The sequence below is a fragment of the Prionailurus bengalensis genome, chromosome B4, assembly GCF_016509475.1.
Source record: "Prionailurus bengalensis isolate Pbe53 chromosome B4, Fcat_Pben_1.1_paternal_pri, whole genome shotgun sequence".
In the NCBI taxonomy this organism is placed as follows: Eukaryota; Metazoa; Chordata; class Mammalia; order Carnivora; family Felidae; genus Prionailurus; species Prionailurus bengalensis.
The window spans coordinates 44,187,280-44,207,899 of NC_057358.1; the positions used below are offsets into that span (position 1 = coordinate 44,187,280).

The window sequence follows — 20,620 nt, forward strand, 5'->3', positions numbered from 1 at the left end:
AAAACATATATATATATATATAGTGCCTAAAACATATATATATATATACATATATATATATATACATGACCCTAAAGACTCCAGCAAAAATTACTAGAAATGATAAATGAATTCAGTCATTGCAGGATACAAAATCAATGTACAAATATCTGTTGCATCTCTATACACTAAATGAAGTAGCAGAAAGAGAAATTAAGAAAACAATTGCATTTACAATTTCACCAAAAATAATAAGGAATAAACTTAACCAGAGGTGAAAGACCTGTACTCTGAAAATTATAAAACCCTGATGAAAGAAATAAAACACAATATAACAAATGGAAAGACATTCCATGCTCATGGATTAGAAGAACAAATATCATTAAAATGTCTATACTACCCAAAGAAATTTATAGATTTAATTCAATTCCTATCAAAATGCCAACAGTTTTTTTTCATAGAACTAGAACAAAGGTTCCTAAAATTTTTATGGAACCCAAGAGACTCAATTAGCCAATACAAACTTGAAAAAGAAGAAAAAACTAGAGGTATCACAATTTTAGACTTCAAGATATATTACAAAGCTATAGAGATCAAAACAATATGGTACTGACACAAAAATAGACACATAGATGAGTGGAACAGAATAGAAAGCCCAGAAAATAACATATAATTATATGGTCAATTAATCTTTGACAAAGGAGGCAAGAAAAAGCAATGGGGAAAAGACAGTTTCTTCAACAAATGGTTTTGGAAAAACTGTACAGCTACATGAAAAAGAACAAAACTGGACCACTTTCTTAAACTTTACCAAAAAAAAAATAATAATCTCAGAATAGTTTAAAGACCTAAATGTGAAACTTGAAACAGTAAAAATCCTAGAAGAGATCATAGGCAGAAATTTCTCTGACGTTGGCCATAACAATGTTTTTCTAGATATGTCTCTTGAGGCAAAGGAAACAAAAGCAAAATTAAACTACTTGGACTATATCAAATTAAAAGGCTTCTGTCCAGCAAAGGAAACAACCAACAAAACTAAAAGACAGCCTACTGAATGGGAGAAGATATTTGCAAATGACATATCCAACAAAGGGTTAGTATCCAAAATATAGAAAGAAATTATACAACTCAACACCCAAAAACCAATTAAAAAATGGGCAGAAGACATGAAGAGACATTTCTCCAAGGAAAACATATGGATGACCAAGAGACACATGAAAAGATGCTCAACATCATTCATCATTAGGGAAATACAAATCAAAACCACACTGAGATAACACTTCATACCTGTCAGAATAACTAAAATCAAAAACTCAAGAAACAACAAGTGTGGTTGAGGATGTGGACAAAAAGGAACCCTTGTGCACTGTTGGGGAATGAATTGGTGCAGTCACTGTGAGAGAGTCTGGAGGTTCCCCAAAAAATTAAAAACAGAACTAATCTAGGATCCAGTAATCACACTACTGGGTATTTACGCAAAGAATATGAAAACACTAAATTGAAGGGATATATACACACCTATGTTTTTTTGCAACATTATTTACAAAGCCAAATTATGGAAGCTGTCAAATTTAGAATAAATTTAGATAAATGGAAAAGAATATATATATATAATATATATATACACATATATACACATACACACACACACACAATGGAATATTACTCAAGCATAAAAAAAGAATGAAATCTTGCCATTTACAACAACATGGATGGATCTAGAGGTATAATGCTAAGTGAGATAAGCCAGTCAGAGAAAGGCAAATACCATATGATTTTACTCACATGTGGAATTTAAGAAACACAACAAACGAACAAAGGGGGAAGAAAAAGACAAACCATAAGACTCTTAACTACAGAGAACAAATGGTTACCAGACGGGAGGTGGGTAGGGGGATGGGTGATAGGTGAAGGGGATTAACAGTAAATTTATCTGATAAGCACTGAGTAATGTATAAATTGACGAATCACCGTATTGTACACCTGAAATTAATGTAACACTGTATGTTACCACACTGAATTGTTTTAAGCGTTTTTCGGTGGGTAACTAGGTGGCTCAGTCAGTCAAGCATTCAACTCTTGATTTTGGCTCAGGTCATGATCTCATGGTTTGTGGGATCGAGCCCCATGTGGGCTCTGTCAGTGCAGAACCTGTTTGGGATTCTCTTTCTCCCTCTCTTCTCCTTCCTTGCTCATGTGCATGTTCTCTCTCTCTCTCTTTCTCTCCCAAAATAATTAAACATTAAAAAAAGTGTTCTTCTGTTGCCAATTCAATCATCTTTTTTTCTTACAGCATATGAACTCAGTTTAACATTTTATAGCATATTTGGTACACCATGATCATGAACAATCACACATTTAGCTGGAAGTCAGGACTTTTGCAATTATTGCTAACTACATGTGATTTTTTATGTGACTCCAGGAAGCCGGGTAATAATTTTTGCCTAAATTTCCTAACCTGAGAAGACTGTTTTAGATAATGTCCAAAAATCCTTTCTGAACCAATACAATATAATTATATTATTCTACCAATACTTTCTATATTTTAGTTGACATCTTGGTTAAATCAAGCATACTAAATATAAAGAAGTGGAGAAGATGCTTGGGTGGGGTTGGGCAGGCCCTATGAGGGCAGGATTAGGAAACACACATTCTAGCTTTACCATGTGTCTCCAACCGTGTATTGTTCATCAAGTTATTCTAGATAAAACAAACGTAAAGACATTTTCTCTTGTATTATGCCTTGTAAAAAGTAGTAAAGCCAAAATTATTTGGTCATTTGCATTGGATTGATGTATTAGAAAATGGTACAGGAGCTAAGGCAGTAAAAAAGTTTGAAGTGAGGGGCATGTGGGTGGCTCAGTAGGTTAAACATCCAACTCTTGATTTTGGCTCAGGTCATGATCTCACAGTTCATGGGATTGAGCCCTGCGTTGGACACTGCTGACAGTGAAGATCCTACTTGGGATTCTCTCTCTCTCCCTCTCTCTCTGCCCCTTCCTTGCTCATGCTCTCTCTCTCTCAAAATAAATAAATGGATAAACTTTTTTTTTAATTTTTTTTTTCAACGTTTATTTATTTTTGGGACAGAGAGAGACAGAGCATGAACGGGGGAGGGGCAGAGAGAGAGGGAGACACAGAATCGGAAACAGGCTCCAGGCTCCAAGCCATCAGCCCACAGCCCGACGCGGGGCTCGAACTCACGGACCGCGAGATCGTGACCGCGAGATCGGATGCTTAACCGACTGCGCCACCCAGGCACCCCTGGATAAACTTTTTAAATAATTTAATTTAATTTAATTTAATTTAATTTAAATAAAACTTGAAAGGAGAGGTAAGTGAAGCACACAGTAGAAAGAAGCAGGAAGATCAAATATTAGAAACTGCAACAGCTGGGGCCTGAAAAAAATAAAGTTAGAAGGTGTTAATAATTATGATTTTCCTGAAATATCAATTAAAACTCTTCTCCACTCACTGATTCAAGTAGATTCTTGATACTTTTTGCCACAAAACCTACATTACCATTTCTCCTACTTGTCCTTAAACATTTACTTTTTTTTCAACAATGACAAAAATATCTTTTGAACACCTACTTTAATTCAGGTGCTAGTCTCAGATTCTAGTTTTGTAAAACATAACGCTCTGCCCTTTGGAGCCTATGTTCTAGGAGGAAGGCAGAGGATATACCAGAAAGACGGTAAGCAAATAATAGAGTATCTTAGACTAGGACAAGACTTATGAAAATATGTTGGAAGGTAAGGGAGATTGAGAATATACAAAAAGGAGGGTTGATAATTTTATTTATTTTATTTATTTATTTATTTATTTATTTATTTGAGAGAGAGAGGGAGAGAGAATCCCTAGCAGGCTCTGCCCTGTCAGCGCAGAGCCCGATGTGGGGCTCGATCTCACAAACCACGAGATCATGACCTGAGCTGAGATCAAGAGTCAGATGCTTAACCCAACAGAGTCACCCAGGCTCCCGGAGGGTTGGTAATTTTAAATAAGGCAGTTGACGTCAGCCTTATTAAGAAAGTGATATTTGTGCAGAGCCTTGAAAGAAGTGAAAGAGTGCATCCTGCAGATTATCTAGGGTAAGAATCATTCAGGTTAAGGGAACAGAAAGCTCGAAGCATGTCAGTTATTATGAAACAAGAGAGAAACCAGTGTCCTAAATGGAATAAATGAAGAGGAGAAAAGTCGATTAGCTCAAAGAAGTAAAGTGGCCCATGGTAATTGTCTCACAGACCATTGAAAAGGTCTTTTCTTTTTTGTTTTGATTTACCTATATTTATTTTTACTCTGAGATACGTGGGAAGTGAGGTGAATTTTAGTAGAGGCTTGACATGATTTGTTTTCAATTTAGAAGAATCACTCTGCCATGTTGGCAAAAGACCTTAGAAGGGGAAGGGTGGACACTGGGACATTACTCCGAAAATTACTGCAGTGGCTCAGGCCAGAGAAGATGGTGGTCGTCGAACAGGAAAGTGTTTCCTCTAGTATGATCATTACCCACCTTGAATTTACCCTTTGGAACTAAGTTCAGTTAGCAGCCATCCTCCCTTTTCTGTCTCTTGCAACAGGTGCAAGTTTTGTGTTCATTCCAACGTCCGTGTCCATGTAAACTGTGGTATAACCATGTATTGACGAGTCAGGTATAGTATGCATTGGAAAACCTAGAACCATCTTCCTGTATGCCAAAGTTGTGTCACAGTCACACTTTTATCTTTAAATCACAGCTTATCATTGCCTAACCTGTCTGCTGTAAGTACAGCTGGACATTCAGCACCTGGAATTATTTTTCTTGATGATTATGATTTCTTCAAATCATTCACTCTGTCCTTGGGACTCAGGAGGCTCGGATCAAGCCAAAAGCAAAACTAAAATACAAAATCTTCAAAATCTCACCTTCTGCCTTAATTTAACTCTTAACCTGAATTAACTTTGCCCTTGCCACATTTCTTTTGGTATGTGTGACAATACACAAGCTTGCCTATTAAAGGGCACGAGGAGGGGCGGCTCAGGTCATGATCTCGCGGTTGGTGGGTTCGAACCCCGCGTCGGGCTCTGTGCTGATGGCTCAGAGCCTGGAGCCTGCTTTGGATTCTGTGTCTCCCTCTCTCTCTGCCCCTCCCCTGTTCACACTCTGTCTCTGTCTCAAAAATAAATATTGAAAAAAAATTAAAAATAAAATAAAATAAAAGGCATGAGGAAATTTCACCAAAAATTTCTAGCGTCTTCTCTTAGATTTTTAAATACTTGAGAACCCAAATTTATTCTTCAATCTAAAATGACTCTACTACCTTCTCCCCAGTGCCAGAATCATTATCATTTTCCGATGGGGAGAGGGCGTATTGCGATAGTGTTTATTACACACAGCATTTGGAGGCCAGAAGTTTCTTTAACATTTTTGATTACAGTGATTCACATAGCATACAATTACACATTTTCAAGTGAAAAATCCAGTAACTTGGCATGATTTCTGTTCGCTTGTTAATAACCACGGGAAGGTTGTAACTCCCTCTCCGCTAATAAAAGGAAGACTCTTTTGGGAATAAAAATAGCACCAGCGGGAAAATGTAAGAGAAAAAAAAAAGAGACAAATCCTCATATGAGGAAACATGTTCCAATAATACCTTTTTACAGGCATTATTGAGAAAGTGCTAAAAACTTCCAAATGTTAATCATCAAAAATTGTACGACACGTTTTGCCTTCCAGAATGTTAACACCACAGCAATGGGATTGTTTTTTTCTATATTCATTACCAGATCCTTTTTGATTGATAGTATTTAAAAAGGAGAAAGCTTTCTTGTAAGAGCAGTTCCCATACAACTTCACATTATACAAAATCTTATTAGTCAGAAATGTGACAGACGTACTCTCTGAGCCATTTAATTTTTTTTTTTCAACGTTTATTTATTTTTGGGACAGAGAGAGACAGAGCATGAACGGGGGAGGGGCAGAGAGAGAGGGAGACACAGAATCAGAAACAGGCTCCAGGCTCTGAGCTATCAGCCCAGAGCCCGACGCGGGGCTCGAACTCACGGACCGCGAGATCGTGACCTGGCTGAAGTCGGACGCTTAACCGACTGCGCCACCCAGGCGACCCATCTCTGAGCTATTTATACGAAAAAATAAATAAATAAGATTGAGTTGCTGCTTTTTCATGCTTTTTTTAAACAATTTTTTTTGTTACATTTTTATTTACTTTTGAGAAAGGAGACAGAGCACAAGTGGAGGAGGAGCAGAGAGAGAAGGAGACACAGAATTCAAAGCAGGCTCCAGGCTCTGAGCTGTCAGCACAGAGCCCAACGTGGGGCTCGAACTCATGAGCTGTGAGATCATGACCTGAGCGGAAGTCCAATGCTTCACTGACTGAGCCACCCACGTGCCCCAGGGACAGAGAAAAAATTTTTAAAGGATTTTTTAAAATGTTTATTTATTTTTGAGAGAGAGAGAGAGAGACATAGCGCAAGTAAGCGAGGAGCCGATAGAAAGGGAGACACAGGATCTGAAGCAGGCTTCAGGCTCTGAGCTGTCAGCATAGAGCCTGACATGGGGCTTGAACCCACCAACTGTGAGATCATGATCTGAGCTGCAGTTGGTCGCTCAACCGACTGATCCACCCAGGTGCCCCTCATGATGCTTTTGATCATAACCGTGACCATATTGATGAACAAGATGATGGAATAGCTCTGATTGTAGTGAAGACGTTCTTTCTCATTTCTTCATTCAGCTGTTCAGAAATACATTTTGCCTTCCACCTGTGTCTGGTAAACTGCTAGAAGTGGAAGAAAGCATCATGGGAACACACCACATGTACTCCAGGGGCACCTTTTAAGGACAAAAAAATGAGTCTGGTCGGCCCAGAAATAAAGAGCCTTTTGAAACACCACGGATATGTGGCTAACTCCAGGTTAATACTAAGTCAATGGTAGAATGGAGCTAGAAGTTCAGCTGTCCCTACTCCACATGTAGGGCTCTGTTAACTAGAACGTAAGGCTGGTCTGCCAAAACAGTTGAAAAGTACAGCATCACAGACTCTCCATACCGTTTCTCAGCTAAGACTGAAGTTGGCTAAGCTCTCTTGATTATTTTTAGCATTTATTCTGACCTCCAGTATCTTTCTTTCCTGTTTTGTTTTTTGCCCTTCTGGCTGTTACATACTTCTCTCTGTTCTTTACATCAACAGCCTCGTCATTTTATCGACAACTTCTTCTCACAAATACTGTATGAAGGCAAACTACAAAGTTGGTCATAAATTATTGATAGGTGAATCCACACGCAATCGTGAGATGAGTTTTCTTGAATTTCTGTGCTTCTGATCTGAAACCTGTTAAAATACAAAGAGGTGATTAGAAAGAACATGAGAAACACTGTCTACTGTCTATACAACGCTGAACGAAATTGGCAAGGATCTTGTGAAAAGAGTTTCTGAAATGTCCATGTTATTGCAAAAGGAAATTTGAATTTAGATTGCATTAGTTTTCAAATAGTAACAGGATAGGCTTCATTATTAACGCATGAAAATGACTCAAAAATTTTTTAAGAAAAACACTGTTACATAAAATGAAATAAAGCTCCTGACAAATAAGAAAAATCACTCAGTATTCCATAGAAAGTTCTTTGTTGATCTTTCAACCTCTCACCTAGAAATATATTTATCAAATGAAACAACAGGCTAGTGAAATTATCTTTGGGGGTATTTAGTGAACAGACCAATCAGAGGAGCTATTATTGAGAAACACTTAGCACTAATGAAGAATCATAGATATCGAGCCCATTTAAAGGCAGGGAAAACAGCATTATGTATTTTAATTCATTCTGAAGACAGAGTTGTATTACAATACCATGATAGACAATTATGATAATTATCATGGTAAGTGGGTGTATGGCCCTGTTCTCTTTGCTGAAATAGAAGAGTTCTCCTGAAAGGGCGGCGTTTATCAGTCAAGCTTGAAGGGCATCACTGAGCCTCACCATAACAGCTACAGACTGGTACTCTTCATCTTGTGTATCTATCTCTTCTTGGCCCTGAGGCTGGAGGATTGAGAGAATTCTTTTGTAAAAATGACTAGGCTAAAGCAGGAAACAGCCTTGATTTAGGCCTCGTGGAAGAAAGCCAGGAATTATAAATAGTGACAGATTAGATTTGAGAAAGAACCAAACTGAAATCATAGAACTGAGAAATTTACGACACAAAATTAAAAAATTAATGGAGGTTTTTAACACCAGATTAGCCATAGATGGGGAAAAAAAAACTAGTGAACTCAAAGATATATGAGAAGTAAATATCTAAAAAAAAAAAAAAAGGCTGAAAGACTCAGGAAGAAGCAGAGAAGACATACAGAATATTGAGAATGGGTCTATAATGTATATAACTGGAATCCCAGAAGAAGGGAAGAATCAACATTTCAAGCAAGTATGGCTGAGAATTTTCCAAAGCTGAGAAGACATCAGATATTAAACATACGTTAACCTTCAACTAGATGACCTTTCAAAACACCAAACCAAAAAAAAAAAAAAAAAATAGAAAAACATGGCAATATCTTTGAATGGCCAAGACAAACAAACAAATTTTCAATGTTATGCTCAAAGAAAATATTTTTTGGAAAAATTGAAATAGAAACAGGTTTAGACAAACACGGAGAATTAAACTCTCAAATTTCCACTCTAAAAGGAATCAGGGAGTATTCTTCAGGGTAAGAAAAATGGTTGGAAGGAGAGGCAGAAGAAAATAAAAAGCATTACAAACCATAAATATGTGGAAAAATCTAGAGGAGATGACTATATAAATCTACTGTTTGTTAGGGCTATATTTTTTATTGAGTCCAAGAGGGTCATCAATTGTTGATAGGCCATTTATTGACCTAATACTGTGAAATAAATCCATCCAAGATGGGAATTTAATAGAAAACCCTGCAGAAACTGGAAAACAAAGGACTCATTCGGTGCAGAAGTCAATGAAAATTAAAATACCGCACAGAAAAGACTGTCAGAAGTGCACGTCTCAGTCTCGCCACCAGGTGAAAGATGGGAAGAAAAAATTATATTCCCCAAGAAGTTGCCCCAGAAGTAACTGGCACTTACATAGTTCTATCTGAATCCATAATACGAGTGTAGTTTAAAAAAAACAAAACAAAACAAAACGAAAAACCAAGTAGAGTGTTTGAGTAATCTCACATTTGTGGTGCTTCTCTCTGACTGGCAGAAACAAATGCTAATCCTTGACAGACTTTAACTTCAGCTGAGACCTACAGTGATTATAAAAGGACAGCATTTGTAAGACAGGTGCCAATTGCAGAGATATTAAAATGTGGAAAATGATGTGAGAGCATTAAATAAACTCCACAAAAATAATAGCATGTAAATTGAGGAGGGAGTACACAGAGTAAAGTAATATTCTAATATTTTTTATATTGCCAGGGAAGAACATTAAAAAACAATTAAGATTTGGGGCACCTGGTGGCTCAAGTCGGTTGAGCTTCTGACTCTTGATTTTGGCTCAGGTCATGATCTCAGGGTCATGGGATAGAGCCCCGTGTCAGGGTCTGTGCTGATGGCATGGAACCTGCTTGGAATTCTCTCTTTCTCTCTGCCCCTCACCCCTGCTTACTCTCAATCTCTCTCTCTCTCTCTCTCTCTCTCTCTCTCTCTCTCTCTCTCACACACACACACACACACACACACAAACATTTAAAATAAACCAAACAATTAATATTAGACTTTGATGAGTGAAGGATATTTGTTGTAATCTTTAGAACAACTACTAAAAAATTAGCGAAAGAGTAAACTCTAAATTATTATAAGAAAAAATGGGGTAGGGTGTGCCTGGCTGGCTTAGTGGTTGAGCCTCTGACTTTGGCCCTGACTTTGGATCCATGGTCATGATCTCACCATGCATGAGTTTGAACCCTACATCGGGCTTGCTTGTGTCAGCACAGAGCTATTTTGGATCCTCTGGCCCCCTCCTCTCACTGACCTCCCCTGCTCATGGTCTCTCTCTCTCTCGCTCTCTCAAAAACAAATAAACATTTTTAAAAAATCAAAGAAAAATGGAGCAATAAAAATATTAAACAATTCAAAAAGAGGAGAGAAAGAAAAGAAAAAATTCATAGGATGGACCATACACCTGTACAGTATAAAAATTCTAAATTTAAATGTGCCTAATAATACAGCTTCGGTGCATCAACTAAAATGGTTACAGAATGGTAAGTAGAATCACAATGGGAGACTTTAATATACTTCTCTCTGTAGGGAAAGAAGATAAAAGATAAAAACCAGAGAATTGCAATCACACAGAGTATGTTCTCTGACCATAATGGAATTAAGCTGCAACCCAAAGCAAAGGGATAATTATAGAAACACACAGGTATTTATAAATTAAGAAATGCATTTCTAAGTCTACGGACCTATGGACCTATGGACTCGGCATGGAAATTAGAAAGTATTTGAACTAAATGAATGGACTCGGCATGGAAATTAGAAAGTATTTGAACTAAATGACAATAAAATACATTAAATTATAGCCTTAAATGCACATATTTGAGAAAAAGAAAGAGGGATTTCATAAGTCAAGCATTCATATGAGAAATTAGAGACAAGAGCAAATTCAACACAAAGAAACTGAATGGAAAGAAGTGGTAAAGATGAGAATTGAAATTAATAAAAGAAATTTTTTTAGGGGCGCCTGGGTGGCTCAGTCGGTTAAGCGGTCGACTTCGGCTCAGGTCATGAAATCGTGGTTTGTGGGTTCGAGCCTCGTGTCGGGCTCTGTGCTGACAGCTCAGAGCCTGGAGCCTGTTTCCGATTCTGTGTCTCCCTCTCTCTGACCCTCCCCCGTTCATGCTCTGTCTCTGTCTGTCTCAAAAATAAATAAACGTTAAAAAAAATTTAAAAAAAAGAAAAATTTTTAAAGGCACAGAGGAATCAACAAAGCTGAAATTTCTTTCTTTGAAAAGAGAAATGGAATTGGAAAAGACACCTGAAAATAATGGGAAAACAAACAGGCTCACTCTCTCTCTCTCTCTCTCTCTCTCTCTCTTTATACACACACTCACACACACACACACACACACACACACACACACTAATAATAGAAACTGAAAAGGAAAATATAATTCCATATTCTTCAGATATGACAAAGAAACTAACTGACAATTACAGTGAAGAAGACCTCAGCACTTTGTGATAGTTAATTTTTTGCATTAACTTGACTGGCCACACCCAAATTAACATTATTTCTAAATTTATCTGTAGAAATGGTTCTGGGTGAAATTAGCGCTTGAATCCGTGGATACATGAAAGCAGATCGCAGACCCCAATACGGCTGGGCATCATCCAATCCACTGAGGGCTGAAATAGAACAAAGAAGCCTACAGAAGAAGAGTTTGCCTTTTCTTGCTTCACCGTGTGAACTGAGACATCTCAGGGTAGCTCGTCTCTACCCGAGTACTAGGTTTTATACCATCAGCTCCCCTTGTCAGCAGCCTTCCATACCTGAACGGAATTTATGACCACAGGCTCTCCTAGGTCTCCCGCTTGCAGATGGCAGACTGTGGGACTTGTCGGTCTCCCTAATCACATGAGCCAATTCCTGATAGTCAATCTCCATGGATAAATTATTCCTCAATGTCACGTGTAGCAGTCAGGGTTCTTCAGAACCAACAGGCGATCTACATAGATCTTTTTCTAAAGAATTCTGGCTGATACACACACAACAGGGAAGAACTTATAACTAAGCAAATGCAAACTATGTGTCAAAGAACTCTGTAAAATGTAAAATGTGTTGCTTTTACAACTAAGGATAACAGCACGCGGCACACGTATTTACTGGGCACGGGACATTGTGCTAAGTGATGTTACTTTTATCTCCTTTCTTTACCTTAAAAGCCCACCAGGTAGTTACTATTTTCATTCTCATTTATAGATGAGGAGAAAGGGGCTCAGGTGGGTTAAGCAACTTACCTAATTTCACACAGTGAGCGGACCAAGCGTTGGCTCAAGCTGAGAGCCAACTCCAAAGCCCATGCTCGTAGCCAGAGTTTTATACTAACAGTGACAGCTCCCCCTAACTGGACAGCTGCCGACATGTGCAAATGCCCTCCTCATAAGAAAGCTGAGGCACGTTTGTGTTAGTAACATTAGATGACCACTCAACTCTTTTGGACTGTAAAGTCCTCCTCTACCGTCTTCTTTTCTTTTTTTTTTTCTTTTTCCTGATTCACTGGTTGTCTCTCGCTATCATTTTTCTTTCTGCCTCTCTTTCTTATCAATGGCCCACAAATCAGATTCTTAACTGGTTGGCATGCTCTTAGCTTTCTGAGAAAGGGCATGAAGCTTTGTCTTTCCAGTTACTTACAAGTCAGAAGAGAATCTCGAGCCGTCCTCCCAGAGCCATGGTCCTTCAGTTTGATGGCGAGAAAGCCCTATCCAAAATGAATTATCGGGTTGAGAAGACGCTTGCTTCATTATGAATTCCTGTAGGAAAACATAAATACAAACGCATGTCCAAGAGTGGTAGAGAGAATGAATAGACAGAGATGATAGAAAAAATAGATGGGGAAAAACTCTTACAGACGTTGAAATAGAGATAGCAGATTGAATCACTTTGATAAAGAATGCATGCACAGGCTGGCATCAACCTAGAGAAAAGTGCCAACCATTGAATGCCATTGGGTGTTTCCAGAAGCATATTTCATTCCTTCAGAGTCGTTATTGTTTAATTTTCCAATGAAGAACAGATCCGTAACATCAAAATCGTACAGCCTCCTTCCAACTTGCCCAGCAAAATCCAAAGATGACAGAGCCCTTCGGCAATTTTCATGGATGACAAGCCACTATCTTCTCCTCAGATTGACTATATGAACTGATATGATTTTTGTCAAGAAATGCTCTGCAGAGTTAGATTAAAAAAAAAACCTATAAAAATAATTTAGTTCTATGGCGTGTTTTATGAATAAGTAATTTGAAGGGTTTTTTTTTAATTTTTTTTAACGTTTATTTATTTTTGAGACAGAGAGAGAGCATGAACGGGGGAGGGCCAGAGAGAGGGAGACACAGAATCCGAAACAGGCTCCAGGCTCTGAGCTGTCAGCACAGAGCCCGACGCTGGGCTCGAACTCAAGGACCGCGAGATCGTGACCTGAGCCGAAGTCGGATGTCCAACCGACTGAGCCACCCAGGCGCCCCAGTAATTTGAGTTTTAATGACGACATTTGAATTGTTGACAAATGAGAGAAACATCTATGAGCCCGACCAACTTCCAGTGTCCTTCTCCTTCCTTGCCATAATCTACTTCCATTAATTTTCATGTGAACTACAACCGTTAGGTGATGTGGGACAGAAACACAAAAATTGAGAGGAAGTGGGGCGCCTGGGTGGCGCAGTCGGTTAAGCGTCCGACTTCAGCCAGGTCACGATCTCGCGGTCCGTGAGTTCGAGCCCCGCGTCGGGCTCTGGGCTGATGGCTCAGAGCCTGGAGCCTGTTTCCGATTCTGTGTCTCCCTCTCTCTCTGCCCCTCGCCCGTTCATGCTCTGTCTCTCTCTGTCCCAAAAATAAATAAACGTTGAAAAAAAAATTAAAAAAAAAATTGAGAGGAAGTGAAAGCAAAGGTAGAAGTTATAGATTGTTTAGATGTATGGAGTGTTTCCTGACTATTAATTCCTACTCATAGCCCAACTGAGTCCTACCCTTCATTCATGATGCAGTATAAGTCCCACTTTTTCTGTAAAACTTTATTTACACTGGCATGTCTCTGAATTCCTATGTCATCTATTGCCAATACGAGATATTTAGCTTTTAGCAGCTGTTGGGTTGTTACTTTCTTCTTACAAACTATGTAAGCATTGAACTTGCAAGGTTACTTTTTACACCTCTTTTCCTTTCCCAGGATATTTCAAGCAGTAAATGATTTATAAATATGTATTATTATTACTGCTATTTTTCCTTGATCATAATGCCGACAAGGGAGGGAATTTTCTGTTTTACTCCACCAACTTGAAGAATTGAAACCCAAACCCACAAAAATGAGGAGTGGTCTGATTATTACAGTCAGGCAAACTTGGAGTGGAGTGTGTTTGAACAGATTTGTTTTAAAGTGAAACGTATTTACTTTTAGAATTAATTAATTTTAAAAAGCACATAGGAGCGCTTGGGTGGCTCAGTTGGTTGTCTGTCTGACTCTTGATTTTGTCTCCGGTCATGATCCCAGGGTTGTGGGATCGAGACCGTGTTGGGCTGAGCATGGAGTCTGTTTAAGATTTTCTCTCTCGGGGCACCTGGGTGGCTCAGTTGTTTGAGCGTCCGACTTCAGCTCAGGTCATGATCACACGGTTCGTGGGTTTGAACCCCGCAACGGGCTTTGTGCTGGCAGCTTAGAGCCTTGAGTCTGCTTCGGATTCTGTGTCTCCCTCTCTCTCTTCCCCTCCCCTGCTCATGCTCTGACTCTCTCTCAAAAATAAATAAACATTAAAAAAAATTTTTTTAAAGATTTTCTCTCTCCCTCTGCCCCTGTCCCATGCTTGTTCTCTCTCTCTATATATATATGTATAAAATAATAAATAAACATATATTTTACCCATTTAATACATGCTATTATTATAATTATGGAGGATAAGAAAAGTGACTTTCTTTTAGGGAAAATTATCATTATCTGGAATCTACCTTTATTTTTCTGCTCAGTAGAGACCACAGATAATTACAAAACTCAAGTCTACACTTACCAGTTCTTTTTCACTGTCTATCTTCAGGAGATTAGAGTGCAGTTGAGAGCATTGTTTTTTACTGCTATTCCAGGAAGCTAATGATGTCCTAAATAGGTAACAGTTGTTCTCATGTATGATCCAGTTAGGAGGACAAGAGTTGGAAAAAACTCCTGGAAATAAAAAGTAAATACAATGACATTCATATCATACCAATTTACTCTTTCAGGGCAAGCGACCATTCATCCCGTGGACACTTAATAATCAATGAATTGCCAGTGATAGATTTCATTTTCAGTTCAAACTATAGGGCTATGAGTTTTGCAAGTTTGTTTATTTATTTTGAAAGACAGAGACAGAGAGGCAGAGAGAGAGAGCGAGAGAGAGAGAATCCCAAGCAGGCTCCGCACTGTCAGCACAGGGCCTGATGAGAGGTTCTATCTTATAAACTGTGAGATCATGACCTGAGTTGAGATCAAGAGTTGGATGCTTAACTGAGCCACCCAATCACCTCAATAAGGATACAATTTTTATGTAAGAGACCATAATAAAATCCTCCATTCATTTAAATTTTAAATATAAGTTGAATAATTATAAACAGTGTTTTAAACAGTCAGTCCTCCTTTCCCTTTTGATTTGTATTCTATTCTTTCAAATTCAGTCCAGACCCCCCTTTCTTCATGATAATTCTTAAAACAAATCAACTTAAATCAATCTTTGAGATATACAGTAATTTCACGTTAACTTCTTTTAGAGGTGTGAGATCCAATTAACAATACAGCTTTCCAAAGCAGAAAAGTATAAAAGCAATGATTCATATTATAGAATCTCTCTGTTTTGTATCGTTAGCTATGTGATACAAATAGGGAGAAGATATGGGTCCAGAAATGGAAAATTGAAGTCAAAATATTGTCACAGTCAATTATGATGCAATTAGAAATAAGGGTAAAGTGCATATCAAACTGTAATAAAATTAATGAAATTGTATGATTAAAGAAAAACAAATATAACCGGAGTTTTCAAGAACATATCTGTTAGGTCTATCTTTTTGGCATGTGCTCAATTTAGCCTCTTCATTCTTAGCACATTTTCCCTTCTTTCCTTTCTCTCTGCCTTTCTTCCTGACATCCTATTTCCTATTCTAATGACATTCCTTTAAAATGTCAATTCTGGGGGCACCTGGGTGGCTCAGTCGGTTAAGCGTCCGACTTCGGCTCAGGTCATGATCTCGCGGTCCGTGAGCTCGAGCCCCGCGTTGGGCTCTGTGCTGACAGCTCAGAGCCTGGAGCCTGTTTCAGATTCTGTGTCTCCCTCTCTCTCTGACCCTCCCCCGTTCATGCTCTGTCTCTCTCTGTCTCAAAAATAAATAAACATTAAAAAAACATTTAAATAAATTTTTTTAAATGTCAATTCTGAAAGAGGAGAGAACACATTTCTTTCCTTTGCATCAAGTTATACCATCATCTATAGATCGAAATACATAGAAAGTGATCAATTAGTTACTGATTTCAAAAAAAAAGAAAAATCCAACTTAGCAATGCCTGGCCAAAAGCATGGGATATTTATATCACTTTATTATATATATGATAGGGGCATACTATTGTGAGATAATACTGATATGTGCTTTCCCTGAATGCACAATCCCTGCATGTAAAAGTGCTCTCTTTACCCACCCTACTCCAGGTCTTAGCACCAATAAATGACCTTTCTGGATTAAAGATTCCACTCATCTTTTAACTCTGCCCTTGCCTGTGGTTGTGAGAGCCTTGGTAGGAGCCACACTGTCTTCTAAAGATGATTGTGTGGGTTGACTGTAGTTCCCTTTATTTCTTGATGGAAAGTTGTCATTCTTCAATGGGTTGCTCTCTGAATTGGGTCTCCAAATAGCTTCATATACCAACAACAATTATAGTGACAGAAAAAAAAAGTCATTCTACTATATTTGAAAACATAATTCCCAAACCCATATTTTTGTTGGAACACAAAGGGATATATTCTTGATTCATGATAAATAGAGAACACATTGCTGATTGAGAGGTCAAGATAGATAGATAATAGATAATAGATAGATAGTGATGATAGATGATAGATAAATAAATAGACGATAGATAGATAGATAGATAGATAGATAGATAATAGAATAGATGATGGATAGATTAAATAGATGGAAAGAAAAAAAATAACTTCCATGAAGGCATAGTAAAAACGAAAAAAAAATCAAACAAGTAAAGAAAGAGTATGGAAGAGAAAGCAAGAGGCAAATGAAATAGAGTCAATTAGAGCATGACAGATTTGAAATAGTAATTAATCTATCCTTTTTCTGTTATTTAAAAATGAGAGGGGCGCCTGGGTGGCGCAGTCAGTTAAGCGTCCGACTTCAGCCAGGTCATGATCTCGCGGTCCGTGAGTTCGAGCCCCGTGTCAGGCTCTGGGCTGATGGCTCAGAGCCTGGAGCCTGTTTCCGATTCTGTGTCTCCCTCTCTGTTTGCCCCTCCCCCGTTCATGCTCTCTCTCTCTCTGTCCCAAAAATAAAAATAAAATAAAAAGTTGAAAAAAAAATAAAAATAAATAAAAATATAAATAAAAATGAGAGCTCCTTGAAAAAACCCCAAAGGCACAATAATATGTTACTGACAATAGAATTTGTGAGATATAAAATCTAAAAGAACTCGTTCACCCATCACAGAATGTCTGTTTAGTAAGTGCCTCAGGTAATTCCTGATATTATTCAAGGGAACCTAGATTAAAGATCAGGTACAAAACAATTTCCTTAAATCATAAGATTCATACAAATAGTTATAGTCTCTTTTTAAAAATTTTTTAATGTTTATTTATTTTTGAGAGAGAGACAGCACGTGCTAATATACAGATTACGTTAGATTATGCATGTCAAGCTCTTAAAAGTGTGTCTGGCACAGTATACATGCTTATCAAATGTCTGCTGTTGTTGTCGTCATTGTTGTTAATTTCTCCCCCCCCCCCCCCCCCCCCCCCGCCCAAATACTTACCCGTGGTACCCAGGACCACAGCTGTCACCAGTATTACCAAGCATAGGATTCCCAAGGTCACGGCAATGGGACGCCAATAAGGAGACGTAGCACAAGTTCCTAGGAAGCCAGAAGGAACAGAAATTAAATGAAGAAGTAGGGTGAATCACACGGCACTTCGGTTCTACAGTTCATCAAAATCTGGGACATTCTGATGTGAACCATTATACGCAAATAATCTAGCCATCTAGGATTATCTGAATTTTCTCTCTCCTTTATCATACCTCGTCAGGTGCCAGAACTGTAATTTCAGCACATGCCCTGACATCTGTACACTCCTAATTTTAGTTTCACATTGACGTCTATAGGTCCTGACACTATCAGGATTTCTGAAATCCCACTCATTTTCTTTTAATTTTTTTTTTAATGTTTATTTATTTTTGAGAGAGAGAGAGAGAGAGACAGAGCATGAGCAGGGGAGGGTCAGAGAGAGGAGGAGACACAGAATCCGAAGCAGGCTCCAGGCTCTGAGCTGTCAGCACAGAGCTGGACGCGGGGCTCGAACCCACCAATGGCGAGATCTTCACCTGAGCCAAAGTTGGACGCTTAACCGACTGAGCCCCCCCCCCCAGACGCCCCTGAAATCCCACTCATTTTTATAAAAAACAGCTAAATGTGGGGAAATAGCATGGGTCCCTTAGGGCAAACTTCTCTTTTCAGTTATTTGTTGCATAACCTTGGGTGAATTACTCCCTCTGCTTATTCATTTCTCTTTGTGAAAAATTGGGTAATAATACCTCAGAGGATCATTGTGGGAACTAAATGGGCTAGCACATAAAAGCATCTCGTCCAGAGACTACTAGGTCATTATACATAACTCACTGTTTGTCAACAAATACGTAGAAACTTGTACCTGACTCCCTACCTCTTACATCATCCAGTTTGCCAGTCCTCTTAAACCAGTTGAGCAAGAAAAGAATTGCATAAGTGGTAAAGAGCAAATGAGCAAGGTGAATGACCAGAAAGCAGAGGAGTACAAATGCTCATGTCAAAACTTGTGACAAAAATCTTCTCTTGATAACAGGAAACTTATTTTATGTTAATGCACCGCAACAAAGACTATAGCTCTGCCTTTGACTGAGAATAAGCAGTCTAAGTGTTTCAGAGAATTGTATAATAGGAGAACCATAGAGGACACTAAATGGTTCATTCTGTGAAGAGAGAGATTTTTCAATGTCTTTCACCATTTTCACTCTTTTTATAGTACGTTTAACACTCATATCCTGTTCATAGGATCTTTTCATCTAACACACATTTTCTAACGCTAGTATACAAAGACCCCCCACTTTTGATTAAAAAAAAAATCCAAATCAATTTCTTGTCACAAAAAACCACATCAGATTCATGATTCCAAACCCTATGACTTCCAACTTGCCTTTACCACTAAATCAAATATTTGGATTTTTTCCTTGTCTATCTTCCATCTTTTTATTCTTCTCTTTCTTATCTTCAATATTCTGATGTTGTTGACATATACTTCTCGAAGTTTCCATGACTTCCATTCTACAATTTACGCCTTTCTGCCAATCAAGCAACAAGACACTCCCACTAAAATTTCTTCATCTTTGCATTCATCACACTTATGTACAGTTCCTTAGTGCCGAAGTGTCTATTTCTACAGAACGGAGAAATTGTAGGTATTTTCTGTCATCATCATAATTATTTTAAATACTAATAATTACTCATCTAATATTTGCCATGAGGAAAGGCTTAGTACACTTTCAAATATCCTCAGTGATGTCTGAGAACCTTTTAAAAGGTTTTCCTCCTACAAAGCACAAATCTTTCCAATTTTCTCCACGTGTTTTAGTTGATGACAACAAGAATGTTGAAGGCAGAAAGAAAAAAATACCTTTCTCTAAGACCACATGTCTCCCAGTGACGCCTTGAGAGCTGAAGTCTAAACGAGTATAACCATCTTCGTCCAAATTTTCTACCTCAGAACGGTATTCCATTGTTCTACTGAGTCCCTGAATCGACACAGCATTTGCGAGCTCCTTCTTCTTTTCTGAAGACAACTGCCTGCGGACAAAAGAGGATGTATGAGTCAAATCGTGTGGGATAGGCACTTAATGAGTTTTAACAAGTTGAGCTTGAATAGTCCAATCAGATAGTCAAAGGCAGGAAACGAAAACAATGCCGTGTTGAGTTCCCATTTGTACCTTTAGTTTCTGTTTCTAAAATTGATGACTCTTTTTTTTTTTTTAATTTTTTTTTTCAATGTTTATTTATTTTTGGGACAGAGAGAGACAGAGACAGAGCATGAATGGGGGAGGGGCAGAGAGAGAGGGAGACACAGAATCGGAAACAGGCTCCAGGCTCCGAGCCATCAGCCCAGAGCCCGACGCGGGGCTCGAACTCCCGGACCGCGAGATCGTGACCTGGCTGAAGTCGGGCGCTCAACCGACTGCGCCACCCAGGCGCCCCTAAAATTGATGACTCTTAAGAAAATGACAACGCAACACAATAGATAAATCTTTGTTTCAGGCCAAATATAAGAAAAGTGAAATACGAATTCATACATGCATTCATTTGCTCATGTGTTTGCTCATTCACTAAACATTTATCAAATGTGCAACTTTTCAACTGGCAGGAGCCGGGGATACAAGGATAGAGGATTAATGTGAAGAAGCTCATTGCCTGGGGCACCCGAGTGGCTCAACCCGATGAGCACCTGCTCTCGATTTCGGCTCAGGGCATGATCCCTGGGCTGTGGGATTGAGCCCCGCATGGGGCTCCGTGCTGAGAGAGTGGAGCCTCCTTGGGATTCTTTCTCCCTGGATTCCACGTCTCTTTCTCTCCATCCACCCCTCCCCCACTCATGTGCGAGAGCAATCTCTCTCTAAAATTAATTAATTAATTAAATTTAACTTAAAAAGCATAGTGCCCT

The 20,620-nt window shown here is 38.6% G+C and overlaps 1 protein-coding gene across 4 annotated transcripts; it reads right to left on the reverse strand.

Moving 5' to 3' along the window:
• Positions 1-6,524: 6,524 nt before the first annotated feature.
• Positions 6,525-19,761, reverse strand: CLEC7A (C-type lectin domain containing 7A). Of its 4 annotated transcripts, XM_043562108.1 has the most exons (6): positions 19,583-19,755; positions 17,692-17,790; positions 16,433-16,570; positions 14,705-14,856; positions 12,342-12,460; positions 6,525-7,313 (listed from the first exon to the last, which is right to left on the reverse strand). In XM_043562108.1, the coding sequence occupies exons 1-6, from the start codon at positions 19,683-19,685 to the stop codon at positions 7,178-7,180; spliced, it is 747 nt and encodes a 248-aa protein (XP_043418043.1). In that variant the 5' UTR covers positions 19,686-19,755; the 3' UTR covers positions 6,525-7,177. The 4 variants fall into 4 exon arrangements, with proteins under 4 accessions (XP_043418043.1, XP_043418046.1, XP_043418045.1 ...); XM_043562111.1 differs by lacking the exon at positions 12,342-12,460 and having other exon boundaries at positions 19,583-19,758; XM_043562110.1 differs by lacking the exon at positions 16,433-16,570 and having other exon boundaries at positions 19,583-19,757.
• Between the last annotated feature and the right edge of the window lie 859 nt (positions 19,762-20,620).